The sequence below is a fragment of the Sapajus apella genome, unplaced genomic scaffold, assembly GCF_009761245.1.
Source record: "Sapajus apella isolate SASKATOON/1434 unplaced genomic scaffold, GSC_monkey_1.0 scaffold31, whole genome shotgun sequence".
Lineage (NCBI taxonomy): Eukaryota > Metazoa > Chordata > Mammalia > Primates > Cebidae > Sapajus > Sapajus apella.
The window spans coordinates 23,645,662-23,663,672 of record NW_022436971.1 but is presented as its reverse complement, the minus strand read 5'-3'; the positions used below and the strand labels follow the sequence as shown (position 1 = coordinate 23,663,672).

Genomic DNA, 18,011 nt, shown 5'->3' with positions numbered 1-18,011 from the left:
AAACATCGTTACAAAAAAGCATCCTTCACTTGGCTGCTGGGACCTGCTCCCTCCTGACGGGGACCTGCCCCTCCTGACGGAGACCTCCCCATCCTGACAGAGACCTCCCCCTCCTGACAGAGACCTCCCCCCTCCCGCCTGGGACCCGCCCCCCCCCCCCTGGGACCTGCCCCCTCCCTCCTGGAACCTGCCCACTCCTGACTAGGACCTGCCTTCTCCCTCCTGGAACGTGTCTCCTCCTGTCTGGAGCTGCTCCCACCTGACAGATTGGGGCCTCCGCCCTCCTGACAAGGACCTGCTCTGTCCTCAGGGAAACCTGTCCCCCCTGCAGGAACCCACCCCTCCTCACTAGGACTTGCTTTCTCCTGGTCTCTTCCTCATGAGAGCTCCTTTTCAGCTGCAGGCGCCCCCTCTGTCTCTCCCCCCCTCCGCCTGGTGACGAGGGTCAGGCCAGTCCCACCTCGCTCTCTGTGACTGTCCACAGGCGTCACTCCACGTGTTTGCCCACCAGGCCTCACGCCGGAGCTCCAGCCCAGGGCCCACGGGTGTTCGGGTCCTCCGCACTCTCCCTGAGTCCCCGCCACGCCACCACCCTGCCCTCTCCCTGCAGCTCACTCCGTGGCTGCAACGCACTGCCCAGGCTTCTCCCTTTTTCACGCTAAACAGGACTCCGGCGTCTCCGCCTCCCCCAGGCCGGCTTCCCCCCGACTGTCTCTGGGTCTCAGGTAGTAACACCGGCAGAGCCCGGCGGTCACCCCACAGTGCAAGCCAGCAAGGCCCCTCAGATCTGCCATCGGCTGCGTGTCCGGGGACGGGCCCGCAGGCCCCAGTGGTGGGCACGGGCACAGCGCTCCTCCTCCCACCCAGCCCGGCATCCTCCGCTGTCCCTCGCCACCTCACCGGACCCTTCATCCGCAGCCACAGCCGAGTCTTAGAAGGCAGAGCGGCTCACACATCCTGTGCGGGAACTGCCCCCTGGCTTCCCGGGATGTGGGCAAGGACGGTTAACTCTGCAGCCCAGTGGGCACAAGGGTCCCTGAGATGGCCCAGCCCTGTGCTCCCTACCCCGTGGTGCTGGGCTCATTCTGACCACAGGACCCCACCCCTCTACCCTCCCAGCCCAGGCTGCTCCCTGCCACCCCTCCTCTCCCCGTGGCTCCTTCTGCTCAGAATTCAATACTCAGGTATGACTGACCTCTCTGTCCCCCCGCCCCCGCCATGCCATCCCTGCTGCTCCTCAGGGACCCCTCCCTGTCTGAGCGCGCCCGTTCATCTCACAGCTCCTAACTCCCCTCTCCACCAGGATGGCACTCCACGAGGCCGGGCGCCTGGTCCACCGGGCTCAGACTGAGGATGGAGCCCAGCCCACAGAGGCACCTGCTGCATGCATGGCTGCGGGCGGCCACTGTGGGTGATAACTGGGCCAGCCCGAGGGCCTGCTAACCATCTTCTTCCAACACGCTGTGTTCACACCGAGCTTGATGGACACCTCCAGCCTGACTCACTTTCCCGCCAGCTAACATCACGGTCCCTGGGGCAGGCGGGCTGATCGGCTATTCTGAATATTTAAGGTATGGACACATGGACAGCTCAAATGGCTGAAAGAATGTCACTAGGCAGAAGCCTGACTTCTGTGTGTGTACCTCAGAGCCCAAATTTACTAATTTTTGGAATGGAATGTTTTTATACTAATAGGTAGATATATGAGACAAGCAATTTTATATTCTAATATTTCATTCTTATTAATGGTTTAATTTGATTTTGTTTTTCTATAAGCAATGATCACAGGAAAATAATCCAAAAGCATTTACATATCTAACTTTTTATAAAAAGAAAAGAAATCCAATCATAATATGAATCATGATGGTATTTGGAGGGGATGGAATGATGGGTGGGAGATTAAATTTTAGATGTAATTAATTCATGTTAAGGTAACATTTTTCAAGCCAAAAACAAATATTAATTGAAAATAATCCACTGGTTTTTAGGTTTCATCAACTTAATTTTATACTCATTTCACACGCTACATATAATGGTAAAATAAGGTCAGTTAAGACTTTTCCTCAAATAATTCTTAAAAGTCTTTGAGGAATTCCATTACGGCTTACATGCATGTCTCCCATGCCCACAGCACGGAGTGGAGTCACTCTCCGTGCGTGTTAGCAAGTCCCGTGGAGAAGGCGGATCAGCCACAATGAGAGTGGAAAGGCAACAGTAGAGGCCCAGCAGAGGCCCAGCGGGCAGGCCGGCAATGCGGGGAGTGGGGAGGCGGTGAGAGGGTCCTTCACCCCTGAAGGTGGTCTGTGCGTGTCCTCAGAGTGTTGGTAACTCTAGGGGGACAGAGGTGGGGTGGGGAACACACCGCTGATGAGGTGCAGGCTTGGGTCACACGGTAAAGACCCCGTGCAAAGCTAAAGGGTGTGAGAGTCACCCCAGTGGCCACAGGTGACATGGAGAAGGGTCAGGGAGACATCATGGGGTCTGCAAGTTGAGAAAGATGGACCAGAGCGACCAGAGCCTTTGCTGCAAGGAGCCGGACAAGGTGCCCAGGGCTTCAGGTGAGCGGGACAGAGTGGCAGGGGACCAGGGTGCACACGGAAGTGCGGCCATAGAGTCAGGACGGCTCTGAGACCACTGACTGGCCCCGAGAGGCTCCTGCTGAGACATTTCCGGAGGGTGCCTGGTCAGAGCCCGAGGAGAGAGAAAGCACAGCCAAGGAAGCAGAATCTCATAAAGCAACCACATTTGCCCAGTTGTAACTGTCAATGACACCCGGTCAGATCTGGACACGTGTGGATGATCCTGGAGCAAAGCTCTGCCCATGGATGGGCTTCAGGGCAAGGCTCTGCCTGTGGGTGGGCTGCAGGGCAATGCTCTGCCTGGTGAATGGGCTACAGGGCAAGGCTCTGCCTGTGGACAGGCTGCAGGGCAAGGCTCTACCCGATGACGGGCTGCAGGGCAAGGCTCTGCCCGTGGACGGGCTGCAGGGCAATGCTCTGCCCAGTGAATGGGCTGCAGGGCAAGGCTCTGCCCGTGGACAGGCTGCAGGGCAAGGCTCTGCCCAGTGAATGGGCTGCAGGGCAAGGCTCTGCCTGTGGGTGGGCTGCAGGGCAAGGCTCTGCCCAGTGAATGGGCTGCAGGGCAAGGCTCTGCTTGTGGATGGGCTGCAGGTGACTGAGTGGAGAGGAAGGGCGGGCGAGCAGCCAGGCTGTGCACCAGGAGAGGGTCCCCACCTAGGAATCATGGATGCTTTGTCTTCTGAACAATTCTAAACAACCTAAGCCAATTGGCCTGGGATGGCACTAGGGGCCTGTGGACTTTCTTTGTGGGTACCACGGGTGCAGACCTGAGCATGCGGCACTCACCGTTGACACTGAGCACCATGCTCACTGAGGCCGCCCCGATGGTGTTCCGGGCCACGCACTCATAGCGACCTGCATCTGCAGGGCCAACGTCGTTGATGGTCAAGAACCCTTCAGGGCTGATGTGAAACTTTCCACTTTCTGTCACCTGAACCCCATCCTGGAATAAAACAGAATGAAAACAGTAATAGAAATAAGACTAAGAAGTGCAGCTGTCTGACCTAGAGTCGGGGCTGGGGAGCTATGTGTTAGGATCTGCAGATAGAGAATTCTCTGAGGCTGCGCTAGGATCCATCCAGGCCTGGAAAGGGATGGAGGTGTGGCCAGTTCTCCCAATGCCAATCTGGCAAGAACTTCCCACATCTCATTCTTTAGGAGGACAGAGCTTGATAGCTTGATGCAAGGATGATTCTCCACAATGAGGAGATGGGGCCCCTGTCACAGTGGGGGGCCCTACAAAGAGACCCAGGGATGTCTCAGAAAGAAAAGGGGTTGGTTCCAAGAGGCAAAGGAGAATTCAGAGGCAGACACAGAGGGACAAGTGACAGCTTAGGCAGGAGCCAAGAGCAGATGCCTGGGGTGCGTGTGGCGAGGAGGGAGACACGGAGATGCACAGGGCAGTGCCGGGGTGCAGGTGGAGGGCGGGCTGTCTCCGCTGAGCACTCTCCTTCCACGGGGACCAGCGTGGCTGGCCCTGTGCTCCCAGGAGGCATTTCACAGAAACATGGACCATGGGGTGTGAACGCTGCCCACATTTTCCCACTGAGCTTCATAAAAACAGCAAAAAAAAAAAAAGAAAGAAGTAACAATGAAACCCCTTCCTTATTGATGATGAGACCATAGTTCTATACAAGGGTTTTTCTTTGCTTTTGTTACTAAAAAAGATTAAAAAACGGAATGCTCCAAGCTTGTTTAGTTCTGATTAGTAATGATGCCCTCAGAGTATTTTTACCTCAAGGCTTAGGACTTAAATGTTTTTCTTTCTGCTATAGAAAGTCTGTAGAGGAAGTGGGCAGGCAGCAGCTGTCCGGCCCCTCACACCCTACGGCAGAGGGGAGGCTGGGACATGGGCACCTGCCTGCCTATCTCGTTCCAGTGGTGAGTGGTGTGGGCACCTGCCCACCTACCTTGTTCCAGGTGATGGCTGGCTCGGGCTCGCCCTGGGAGCTGCAGGGGAGCTGCACGTTGGCACCCACCTCCACCGTTGTGTCACTGGGAATGCTGGCAAACACTGGGGTTACTAGAAGGCAGAGGGAGAGAATCCAGGAAACCAAGTCATTTACATCAAAAAGCTTCAGAAGAGCAAAATCCCCTGCCCTCCATCGGGCCACCCAGGGATGGTAGGAGCTTGCCGCTGGTTCGAGAATGGGCCCTTTCTCTGCCTCCCAGTGGCCGCTGTGTGGGGCCGGAGAGCCTGGAGGGCCCCAGGGAAGATCTGCCCGCCTCCCAGAGCAAGGAGAGTAAACCATAGCCAACGTCCTTCTGCACAGAGACAGACAGCCGCAGGGCCCAGGGCAGGCTGGCACCATGTCCTCCAGCCCCCAACCCTGCACTGGTGGTGGGACAGTCCCAGGCAGGTGCTGTGCCGTGGGGCCCACGGTAGAGAACGAGCTCTGAGGACAGCCCGACTCTGGGAGAAGGAAACACAGTGAGAGAGAGGAGCTTCCTCATCTGAAAGAGCAGGAACATGGCCGACCGTGGGCATCTGGGAGGCCGCCCGGGAATCCCAAACCCCGCATTCTCTACACAGGCACCCAGAGTCCTGCTACGTCAGGGACGCAAAGGGTTCAAACCCAGGAAACACACAGCCCATCCAGCGGGTCAGTCACCAACAGCTCACTGACGACAGGCAGAGGCAAGCCCCGCACCATCTCGGGACATCCCCAAAAGGGACACAAGGAAATCCAGCCCATGTCCTCCCCGCACAGCCTCTCTGCCCCACTCTCCATGGTCCCCACGACAGGTTTAGGGTCTGTGGCAACCTGGATTGCTCAGCTCCGGGGCCGCTTGTGCTAACGGTGGGGTCAGCACAGGACTCCTGCAACACGCGGCTGGGTCGGTGGCCGCCGCTCTTGCAGAGGCCACAGTCAGTGCTAGGCTGACTCTATCGGGGGGATATGAGGTCTCAGGTACTCTTCTAATTGGAGAGAACAGGCAAAAGTGACATCCAAAAAGAACAAAAGGAAGGCTGGGTTCCAAGGAAGAGTGGGCAGACGGGAGAGGAACCAGATCTGGCTTCATGACACATCCCCTGGGGTCTGTGCCTTGGGAGCTAAATTGATTCCACCGTGCTGCTTAAATAACCACCCCAGAAAGGGCAGTTAGAAACAACTGTTTTCTAAAATAATCTTAATTAACCAACGGGAAAAAAAACCTAACAGGTTTTACTTTAACAAGTCAGTCTTATCCAAGTTCAAAACAATCACCACTGGAAAATAAGCAAATGTTTTCACCAGCTAAAGGGATGGAGATTGAATGAGCTACTATGCAGATACCTCAGAGTTACGGGCACAATGACGGCGAACAGAACGCAGAGAGAAGAGCAAACGCTTCATAACCAAGAGTAATAGGAACGTCAGCTGCGGAATCTGTTTCCTGATAACGGATCTGAGCAAATCCATTACGCCCACAACCTCCTGGCGCCTACCTCTGGGCTGCACGGTCAGGTGGGCCACGACCTTCTGGGAGCCAATGATGTTGACAGCCTGGCATTCATACTGGCCCTGGTCATGGAGGGCGACCCCGGAGATCCTAAGTGTTCCCGATGACAGGACCAGGTGCCGCCGGTCCACGGAGAGCTGGCTCCCTGCAAGGGCATGGGTCCGTTCATTACACGGCACACCTGGCCGTACGAGAGCCCCTGCTCTCAAACTGACAGCATCACAGAAGCTTGTCTTCACCTGGGTCTGGCCCTCCATAAGCAAATATTCGCTTCCCCAGCAGACGCCATCGTGATGCCTGAACGCCCCGGCACCACCGTAACTCAGAGAGAGGGGTTGAAAGGGGCAGAGAACAGAGGGAAAAGCAGTACAGGGAGCCAGGAGGACCTGGGGACTCGGGGGTCTGAGGGGGGCGGATGTGAGCTGGGAGAGCCGGGGAGAGGATCGAGTGCTGGAGCTATCAGTGAAGAGAGGCCCCAGCACATTCCTTTCGGGGAAAAACCTCTCCTGCTCCCGCCTGTAACTGCCTGAGGAAAGGAAGTCCAGGGCGTGTGGTGCAAGCACAGGCCTCCTCCCCCAAGACTTCAGGAGCCCTGGGTGGGCCCCTCAGAGGGCTGAAGGGATGGGCTGGCCATTCGGTGCAAACTAGGGTGGCCAGAGGTCTCAGGGCAACTGCCTGCATCCCTGGACAGGAACCAGGAGGTCAGTCTCAGCTCCTGCCCTCACCCAAACCCTCACCCAGGCTGTGCCTTTATGCAATAGCATGCCCAGTGATTTCCCATTGAAGGAACAGGGTCAGGGGGGAGGCTAAGAATGTCATGAGAGTTCACGGCGCTGAACAGGGAGGTGACAGTGAGAGCTCTGGGAAGCAAAGCGGAGCAACAGCTGTTTGTTTGTTTTAATATATTCCATGACTGTTTCCAGAAAATTCTATCCTCCATGCAAACAGATTCCTTCAAGTCACTGCTTAAAGGCTCGACCTAGAGACTATCTGAAACAAGGCAGGCGTGAGGGAGTCAAAGGCAGGCACCCCAAGTCGCTTCAGTAATGACAGAGTTTCTGAGAGTTTCCTGCCACGATGTCCACGAGGGACAGCCACACGTGGACAAGAAGCTGCGGGGTGTGTGCAGACAGCTCTGCACTTCCCAGTGCCTTGGTCGTGTGGAACCCAGTCCCAGCTCAGCCCTGCCCAGAGTGTGCCGGGTTGCCTGGCCACGGTGGAAATGTGTGCTTCCCGTGTCTGGCTGTGGAGGGAGCAGGCAAAGGCCCGGGGCCTGGCTCTTACCTCCCTTGGTCCAGGCGATGACGGGCGGTGGGTTGCCCTTGGCTTCACACTGGAAATCCACTGTCTGGCCCTCGATGACAACTCTGTCCTGAGGCGTCACAGTGAACTGAGGAAGAGCTTCCGGGGGGGAAAGCATTCGAAACAGGACATGTAAAAAACAGCATGGGGTAAAAGCACCATCAAGATGACCACAGTCTTGACAGACACCTGACCACTAGGAGCAATGTCTACCACGAGGGATCAGAAGGAGACAGAGGGCACGGGAGAAGACAGGAGTGAAGCAGAAGGAAGACGAGGGATGGGTGTGTCCTCAGCATTACCCTGGAAGGCACACAAAGAGCATTCAGCCACATCATCAGCTGCAACGCACGCAGGGCACGGGTGAGATCACATCGCGGCTGTGGACACCAGGCTGACTTGCAACGACTCCTCTCAACCCTCACCCTAAACTACTATTTGCAAATGCTTAAAAAAATGCCACCTGGTGTGGCTGTGTATGATGACAGTGGTTCTGATCACTGGAGGAAAAAGCGTAACTTATGGAATAGTACTGTCTGGTATGATTCCATTTTCATAAAAGTTACAGCCACAAAAAAGTAAATCCATGTAACACGGCTGCATTGCTGTACGTGCAAAGAAAATCAGAAGGATGGATTCTTGACAGATCGCCGGTGAGGCAGGCAAGGGTTGAAGAGAGGCGTGCGGAAGGAAATGATTTCTCTATCTCTAATAGCATCTCTAATACTTGACCTTTTGCTCTTCTGTATTGTTTGAATGTTTTCCAGTAAAAGTCCCACTTCACAAGAATAACTCATTTTACAGTCAATTAAGCAATGTAGAAATACAAGGCAGAATGCATAAAACGATGAATATGCCCAAGAGGCTACATCCAAAATTGATCTTAGGGAAGTATTCGAAGCTGTCTGCAAGGTGTATCAACCACCTTACTGCACATGTGCACACGTGGACACACACACACACACACACACTCACTTATCTGACAGACACGCCTGCCAGCCAGGTGTTAGAAATCCGGAGACCCCAAAGCCCGAGCACAGAGCCCGTCCTACCCAGGCTTCTATTCTAAAAATCTACAAACTGTAATCGTCTGTAGTTAGTCCAATGGGAGTGTTATGGATAAAAATAAACCAAGTGAAATGGACAGGGCAGAAGTTTCTGTGGAGTGTTCTGGGCACCATGCTGTGAGCTGGTGGATGGGGGAGGACAGGGCTGAGTCCTGGATCTGACACAGAGGATGGATACCCACCCTGGACGATGATGAACGCAGTGGCATGGATGCTGTCGATGCTGTTGGTTGCAGAGCACGCATACTCTCCGCTGTCCTCCTGGACAACGTTCTGTATGTAAAGGCCGCCAGAAGGTGTGATGTTCACTCGTGGGTCGACTGGCAAGGGTGTGTGGTCACCTCTCGTCCAGGAGATCCGTGGCGGGGGGTGGCCCGTGGCACTACACTCCAGCGTGACGCTCTCCCCAACCAGCACCTCTGTATTCTGTGGCTGGATTACAAAAGTGGGTCGAGCTGTCACAATTAAACAGAAATTCTCAGTTAATTTCTCCTGGTTTGACATGTTTTGTGCTTGATTTTTCTTATGTCAGGCTATTAATTCTATTTACCAGCAAAATAGGCAAAACAAACACAAAGTAACTGCATGTTTTCTTTTTAAAGAAACGTGCAGACAATAAAAATGGCTCACAGCCCTGGGTCAAAGGAAATGCCGCCTATGGAAAGTGAGCAGCCACGGCTAGTCAGGAAGGGCTAATTAGGAAGGGCTTTTTCTTTAAACACGTGCTGAGCTCCGTGGAGAGTTCTTATTTCTAAACATAATACATTATGTAAATCTTGTTAGACCTTGCTAGTAGTTCTCACTGGCACAAAATATTGTTAGTGAAGTATACTTAAAATAAACAAAACTATCAAATTTACTCACAAAAAAATGCAAATTAAAAGTAAAGAGATAGTATTTTCAAATTTAAACCCAGAAAAAAGTCCACACAATTATGAATGTGTTTCATGCATGAGGTTGTGTGAAAAGAGAACCCTCCCATGCCGGCAGTGGGAGCCCACCCTGGTCCAGCCCACCTGCAGAGACGTGGCCACGCATACCGACACTGAAGATGTGCACACTCTACTGCCCAGAAATTATCTTGCTAAACAAAGTCAAAAGCTAGCAGAAGACAAGAAATAAGTAAGATCGGAACAGAACTGAAGGAGACAGAGACACGAAAAACTTTTCAAAAAACATCAATAAATCCAGGAGCTGGCTTTTTGAAAAGATTAACAAAAGAGACTACTAGCCAGACTAATAAAGAAGAAAAGAGAGAAGACTCAAATAGATACAATAAAAAATGATAAAGGGGATATCACCACTGATCCCACAGAAATACAAACTACCAGAGAATACTATAAACACCTCTATGCAAATAAACTGGAAAATCTAGAAGAAATGGATAAACACCCTCCCGAGACTAACTCAGGAAGAAGTCAAATCCCTGAATAGACCAATAACAAGTTCTGAAACTGAGGCAGTAATTAAGAGCCTGCCAGCCAACAAAGCCCAGGACCAGACGGATTCACAGCCGAATTCTACCAGAGGTACAAAGAGGAGCTGGTACCTTCCTTCTGAAACTATTACAAACAATAGAAAAAGAAGGACTCTAATTTTCTCCATCCTCCCTAACCCATTTGATGAGGCCAGCATCATCCTGATTCCAAAACCCGCCAGAGTCACAACAAAAAATGAAAATTTCAGGCTAATATCCCTGATGAACATTGATGTGAAAATCCCCACTAAAATACCATCGAACTGAATCCGGCAGCACATCCAAAAGCTTATGCACTATGATCAAGTTGGCTTTATCCCTGGGATGCAAGGCTGGTTCAACATATGCAAATCAATAAACGTAATCCATCACATAAACAGAACCAGTGACAAACCACAGGATTATCTCAATAGATGGAGTAAAGGCCTCTGATAAAACTCAACACCCCCTCATGCTAAAATCTCTCAATAAACTAGGTATTGATGAAACATATCTCAAAATAATAAGAGCTATTTATGAACCCGTAGCCAATATTATACTGAACGGGCAAAAGCTGGAAGCATTCCCTTCCAGCAAAAGACAAGGATGCCATCTCTCACTACTCCTATTCATCACAGTATTGGAAGTTCTGGCCAGAGCAATCAGGCAACATAAAGAAATAAAGGGTACTCAGGTAGGAAGAGAGGAAGTCAAATTATCTCTGTTTGCAGATGACATGATTGTATATTTAGAAAGCCCCAGAGTCTCAGCCCCAAAACTCCTTAAGCTCATAAACAACTCCAGCAAAGTCTCAGGATACAAAATCAATGTGCAAAAATCACAAGCATTCCTATTCCTATACACCAATAACAGACAGGCAGAGAGCCAAACCCATTCATAATTGCTGCAAAGAAAATAAAATAACTAGGAATACAACTTACAAGAGACGTGAAGGACTTCTTTAAGGAGAACTACAAACTGCTGCTCAAGGAAGTAAGAGAGGACACAAACAAATGGAAAAACATTCTATGCTCATGGATAGGAAGAATCAATATCATGAAAATGACCATACTGCCCAAAGTAATTTATAGATTCAATCCTCTTCCCATCAAGCTACCATTGACTTTCTTCACAAAACTAGAAAAAACTACTTTAAATCACATATGCACCAAAAAAAGAGCCTGTATAGTCAAGACAGTCTTAAGCAAAAAGAACAAAGCTGGAGGCATCATGCTTCCTGACTTCAAACTATACTGCAAGGCGACAGTAACCAAAACAGCATGGTACTGATACTAAAACAGATATATAGAACAATAGAACAGGATAGAGGCCTTAGAAATAAAATCACACATCTACAACCATCTGATATTCGACAAACCTGACAAAAACAAGCAATGGGGAAAGGATTCCCTATTTAATAAATAGTGCGGGGAAAACTGGCTAGCCATATGCAGAAAACAGAAATTGGACCCCTTCCTTGCACTTTATACACAAGTTAACTCAAGATGGATTAAAGACTTAAGCCTAAAACCGTAAAAACCTTAGAAGAAAACCTAGGCAATACCATTCAGAACAACGGCATGGGCAAAGACTTTGTGACTAAAATACCAAAAGCAATTGTAACAAAAGCCAAAATTGACAAATGGGATCTAATTACACTAAAGAACTTCTGCACAGCAAAATAAACTATCATCAGAGTGAAGAGGCAACCTAAAAAATGGAAGAAAAATTTTGCAATCTATTCATTTGACAAAGGTCTAATATCCAGTATCTAAAAGGAACTTAAACATATTTACAAGAAAATAAAAAGCAACCCCATCAAAAAGTGAGCAAAGGATATGAACCAACACTTCTCAAAAGAAGACATTTATACCGCCAACAATCATATTAAAAAAAGCTCATCATCACTGGTCATTAGAGAAATGCAAATCAAAACCACAATGAGATACCACCTCATGTAAGTTAGAATGGCAATCATTAAAAAGTCTGGAAACTATAGATGCTGGAAAGGATGTGGAGAAATAGGAACACTTTTACGCTGTTGGTGGGAGTGTAAATTATTTCAACCATCTTGGAAGAAAGTGTGGTGATTCCTCAAAAATCTATAACCAGAAATACCATCTGACCCAGCAATCCCATTATTGGGTATATACCCCCCAAATTATGAATCATTCCACTATAAAGACACATGCACACGTATGTTTATTGCAGCACTATTTACAATATTAAAGACTTGAAACCAACCCAAATGCCCTTCAACGACAGACTGGATAAAGAATATGTGGCACATATACACCACAGAATACTCTGCAGTCATAAAAAAAAATGAGTTCATGTTCTTTGCAGGGACATTAATGCTGGAAGTCATCATCCTCAGCAAAGCAACACAGAGACAGAAAACCAAACACCACATGTTCTCATTCATAAATGGGAGTTGAACAGTGAGGACACATGGACACAGGGAGGAGAACGTCACACACTGGGGCCTGTTGGGTGGTGGGGGGAAAGGGGACGGAGAGCATTAGGACAAATATCTAATGCATGATGGCTTAAAACCTAGATGACAGGTTGACAGGTGCAGCAGACCTCCACGGCACATGTATACCTATGTAAGAAACCTGCACATTCAGGACACGTATCCCGGAACTTAAAGTAAAATTAAAAAATAAAATCATCCTGCTAGACACTTAATCTAGAGATATTTTTACAAGCACATAAAATGACATATGTCCAAATAAATTTCTGTTTGGTCCGGATGTGGTGGCTCACTTCTGTAATCCCAGCACTTTGGGAGGTTAACATGGCCAGATCACCTGAGGTCAGGAGTTCGAGACCAGCCTGGCCGACATGGAGAAACCCTGTCTCTACTAAAAATACAAAAATTAGCGAAGTGTGATGCTGCACACCTGTAGTCCCAGCTACTTAGCAGACTGAGGCAGGAGAAATCACCTGAACCCAGGAGGCAGAGGTTGCAATGAGCTGAGATCTCACCACTGCACTCTAGCCTGGGCAAGAATGAGACTCTGTCTCAATAAATAAATAAATAAAAATAAATTGTTACTTGTTTTCCTTTTGCCCTGTTGTTTCTTCAGGTCAGCCACCTTTATGTGCCATGCTAAAATTCAGAAAGCTCCAAAAATCATTATTTTTTTCATAACTTGTTTGCAAAATTGGATCTATCTAGCATGAGGTTACATATAGTCTTCATTCTATTTTCTGTGAATATCCATACAGTTTGCTGTAGGGTATTAACACAATGATTAAAGGGTACTGTCCCATGCTCTGCTGACGGTCTAAATTGCTGTGTGGTTTATACACTATGCTGCCCTTCTAAAATTTTCCCCAAGTTTCTGAATATCAAATGACATCTGGCCCAAAGGTTATTGAATAAAAGACATGGAACTGTGATAGCTAAAGATTTGGGAAAAAAATCTAAATTCACTCCAAAGGGGAACGTGTTAAATAAATTATGGTGCATTTAGATAATGGAATTCTATGCAGCTGTAGGAAGGAAGACAGTAAAAGAAACTCCTGTGTTAAAAGTGAAAGACTGGGAAGATTTCTAAGCTACCATCTGAGAAGAATCACTTGCCTCAAATATGCTTACGTTTTTTTGTCAACAGACGGACGAAACTAAGTACTTTGGGACGAGGTGAATGGAATAGGAATTGAGAGGATGACGGAAAGAGCACGAGGAAGACGTTCTACCTTTTTTACATATGTTCATAGGTCAACTGTGTTCATCAAATAGTTAAGTATAAATTATAAAAAATACAGAAATGACATTTAATATTAGCATTTCTATCAGAATAACAAACCGGAAACCGTGAAGCTACTTAGAGACATAGGAACACCAAAGTTAAAGTCGGCCTTGAGGGCATTTGCAGACCTTATAACTTAAATTTAGCTTTAAAGAGCCACGAGACGCAGAAGCCAAGACACAGATCCACACAGGCCCAGGAAGAGACGTCCAACAGAAACCCGAGCAGCTGCACCCCGCAGTGCTGTGCCCTCGGCATGAGAAAGAACTAATGTCAAAGCCGGCCAGCCCCACCCAGGGAACGATGCCCAACAGAAGAGAGAACTAAATCTCATGTCAATGTTGTTCACTAACATCTGGTCCTCGCACGGGCTTGCCGCCCAGCTCCCCCACATCAGGTAGGAGGAGGGTGATCCCCGAAAGAAGAGCTGATATGAACAAAGGAAGTGGGAACCACGTGGATGCATCGAGACAAACGCTGGGAGAACAAAATAATAATGTTTATAGGTTAAAAAAAACACAGAACTAAGCACATAAACTCAGAGGAATGAATGCATGCATGTTAGGAAGATTAAACTAACTTTAGGCTTTGACAATTTAAGAATGCATTTAAAATTTTCTAGGCCAACCACTAAACGGACAGAAATGGGCATATAATGTCTAAACTAGTAGTGGGAAGCAAATATGGAAAATTATTATTTCACAGTAAAACAGGGAGCATAGAAAAGTTTGGACAAACTTTAAAATAAAAGGTAGAATTTATAAATCTCATATTGCTAAGTGTAATAAACATTTAAATGGACTAACTTTAAGAAAAACAGCCTGGATTTTTAAAAAATTTTACGCTGTATATTATTTATATTAAACCTCTCAAACGTATGTACGCGGAAAGGCTTAGAGCAAAATGGTGTGAAAAGATGCACCGGACGATGCTAACCAAGTGTAGGCTGTTCTCTACCTTACAGCAGATTTGCCTTGAAGCAAAAGCAATGACAGAGATAGAAGCGTCCATGATAAAAGATGTAATTCATCAGAAAGATTAAAAATTGCAAATTTATTTGCCCCTAATAACAGTGCTTCAGGATTGTGAGTGTGATATGCCCCTTTACGGTTCACAGAGACTTACTCATCATTCTGTTCCTATTACTATAGATTATTCCTAGTCTGCAACAGCAGTTCGCCATTTTTTTCCATAAAGGGCCAGATTGTGCCTGTTTTAAGTTTTGAAGGCCACACAGGTTTGGTTGCTGCCACTCAACTCTGCCACAGTAGCATAAAAGCAGCCACAGACACTGTGCAAAAGAATGAGTGTGCTCACACGCCAAGCAAACTTTATCACAGACTCTGACACTTGGATTTCTTATAGCCGTCATGTTGTCATAAGATACTGTTCTTTTAAAAGTGTTGGTCATTTAAAAAGAGTTCGTAGACCTTAGGACAACAGGCAGTGGGCCAGGTGTGACTGTGGGCTGTAGTGTGGCCTGGCTGAGGCTCCGGGCTGGCTCCCTCATGCTGTAGGGACTCCCTGTCACCAGACTGCGGGAGACTCTGTGTGTATCTGAGGGAGCCACACCCACATGTTCAGACTAGGATACTAAACAGGGCTGTTGTCCCAGAGAAAGACACAAGAAGTCAGATCCAAGGAGTGAAATTCGGAACTCTCAAGCCATAAAGAGCTGGCTAAATATTCCTGTCCAGTAATCAATTAACCTACCATCATAGCAGCTCTTCTAAGCAGTTCATTACTCATAATCCATGGTCATTCTCCTTTGTTCTAAAACATATACTTAAACAGCACTACCCAACTTTTTCTCCCTGTTTTGTGGATTTCTAAATTCCTTACAAATAGAGCCCGTGCTCCTTCCATGAGCAGGAGCTATGTCTTAACTTCTCTGCACAGGCCCACAGCACCCCGACTTTGGAAGGATGCTAAATGCCTTGTGCTAAACATGTGGAAGGCTGTTTGACGAAGGGCCGTGATTCAGCAGCCGCACTATATCCTTGGGCTTTCCTTTGAATGGAAATGTCACAGCCAGGAATTCTCACTCACTGGTAACTGTCGATTGTGTCTGTGCTGGGATGTACCAGGTAATGCAGAGATCAGGCCAGTTAAGGAGCTGGGATCTAAACAAAAAATGCCAAAACCACTTACATTGCCATACAGCAGGTTTTCTAACCATAATGGCCTGAAATACAAAATCAGGGAAACAGCGACCCTGGCACGATTTGTGGCTGAAGCTAATGGCAGCCAGAACATTTCAGAGAGGAGGTTACACCTGCAGCCTCCCTGGGTAAGGGCTCTGACTCTACCGGCTTCCGCACGAGAGACCAGGGACAGGCAGACCCGCCCAGAGGCGTGGAGTGATCCGCCTCGTTTCCCAGCACCACGGTGGGGCCACCCAATGCCTCTCTCAGCAGCTCTGCAAGGCCCCAGCTCCTCTTCTGACAATACCCTGGATAAAACAGGTGGATCAGAGCAGAGTCTGCATCTCGGTGGGGCCCAGATGGATGAGAGGCCACAGCTGTGCTTGATGTGGCTGGGACAGTTTTTTAATGTTTTAAATTTCGGTGCCATTATCTTAAACATGAAAATATTGGATAAAAATCTAGATTTGTGGTTTCTTTTACATAATCCAAGCCCTGAGAAAAATAGAGACCTTATTACCACATGGCAACAGCTGGCTGTGGCTGAGGAGCTGTCCCTTCAGATGGGCGTGGGCGGTGGGGTCGGTGGGCCAGGGTGAGGATGGCTGGCTCAGGGTGTGGCACAGTCTCTCCAGGTTTCCAAGTCCCTCTCTCCATGGCTGCTCACAGCCTGGACTGCCCTGGCTGTGCGGACTCTGAGCGTGTCCCCAGATGAGGCGCTAACTGGGGACGACAGCACCTCTCATGGATCACCCACGACCCTCCCTGTGCTTGGAAAGCTTTGGGGCTAACCCTGGTATTGGAGCTTCAACTTCAGGCTTCAATGTTTATTCTCAGTTTACTGAGTTGGGGTGCAAGGTAAGAAGTCGGATAGCGAGGGACGGCGATTCCGGACGGAACCCAGGTGTGAAATGCCTGCCACATACCTGGAGACCCGAAGTACCTGAGGGTCACCTCATGCGTCTTCACCTCTCCAGCCACGTTCTTCGCCATGCACTGGTAGATGCCCTGGTCGGTCTCCTGTGTGTTCTGGATCATCAGGGTCCCATCATCTAGCAAGTTTAAGCGGGAATCTGTCTTCATGCTCAGCTCGTTACTACAAAGACAGAAATTCAGCCTGGTCAAGTGTTGAAAGCACGAAAACAGACCTCACCCATCCCCAGCGCAGGGGTCCCCGGCCTGGCAGCAGGCACATGAGAACTCCTCCCTCCAGAGTCTCCTCCCTCCTGGCAGCCCCTGACCTAACAGCATTTCTGAAAAGGCGACCGTGTATTTGCAGATCTCATTCCCTCAAATATTTGTCCTTAGTATTCACAGGTTCACTCTACCCACCTGTTTTAAACTGTTCCTAATCCCAGAGGGGAAAGCAATGAACAAAATGGAAAAATTCCAAGGAAACATTTTCTGTTTCTGGTGAATTAACGAAAAATGGTAGACCATAAACACCATAAACACGGTGAGCCAGCAGGTGAGGTTGGCCGGCAGGTGACTCTGGACATTAGGTGAAGCTGGCTGGCAGGTGACTCTGGACTGTAGGTGAGTTGCTGGCAGGTGACTCTGGACTGTAGGTGAGTTGCTGGCAGGCAGGTGAGGCCGGCAGGTGAGACTCCAGCTGGTGGAGGGCAGAACCCAGCACACATCATCAGGCCTCAGAGCTTTGGTTCCAGCTCTGCCCTGTTTAGCTGCGAGCTTTTAACTTCTGGCATCAATTTTTTTCATATATAAAATGTATATGTGATGGACTGGAGCCAGATTCATGCTTCCCTGACTTTTAAATGCATACAACATAATACTGCAGAATTCCTCCAGCATTCTCTGGATTTTAAATCTCATCAACCTGGGAGCTATCCAAGACCAGAGCCGTGAAGTGTGACAGCAACTCCCACGCTCCTTGTATGGCACTGCATTCAAGGCCAACAGGACTTTCAGTTATGAGGTAACAATCTAGACCTGGACCAAACCTCCGCCGTGCTGTTCAGCATGAACATCTTCCCGTCCTGCTCCTGACAGGTCCCTGCTCCCGTCATCTCTTCTGTAAACACGGCCTTGCCCGAGAGCCAAGCCCAGCCTGGTTTGCCTCTGGAGTATGGAATAAGGACTCAGTTTGTGCCTCCTCTGTCTGCCCAAGTATCACAGGGCTCGCGTCTCAGAGGCCTCCTCTCACTCCCTCATGACTAAACATGGCCAGAGAGGAGCAGCTGGGGCGCTGGGGCTGGACCCACACGAGGAGCTGCTTCAGAAGCACAGGGGCAGCGCTG

The 18,011-nt window shown here is 49.0% G+C and overlaps 1 protein-coding gene across 1 annotated transcript in view; it reads right to left on the bottom strand.

Annotated features, from left to right (window-relative positions):
- The window catches only part of PXDN (peroxidasin), a 94,484-nt gene that overhangs the window by 18,235 nt on the left and 58,238 nt on the right, over positions 1-18,011 (bottom strand). Inside the window, exons 8-16 of the mRNA XM_032294302.1 lie at positions 17,710-17,798; positions 16,680-16,849; positions 8,575-8,847; positions 7,308-7,424; positions 6,010-6,168; positions 4,490-4,602; positions 3,242-3,522; positions 2,941-3,042; positions 2,432-2,481 (exon numbers count right to left, since the gene is read on the bottom strand). Coding sequence (XP_032150193.1) covers positions 2,432-2,481; positions 2,941-3,042; positions 3,242-3,522; positions 4,490-4,602; positions 6,010-6,168; positions 7,308-7,424; positions 8,575-8,847; positions 16,680-16,849; positions 17,710-17,798 — 1,354 coding nt within the window. The remainder of the gene's footprint in view (positions 1-2,431; positions 2,482-2,940; positions 3,043-3,241; positions 3,523-4,489; positions 4,603-6,009; positions 6,169-7,307; positions 7,425-8,574; positions 8,848-16,679; positions 16,850-17,709; positions 17,799-18,011) is intronic.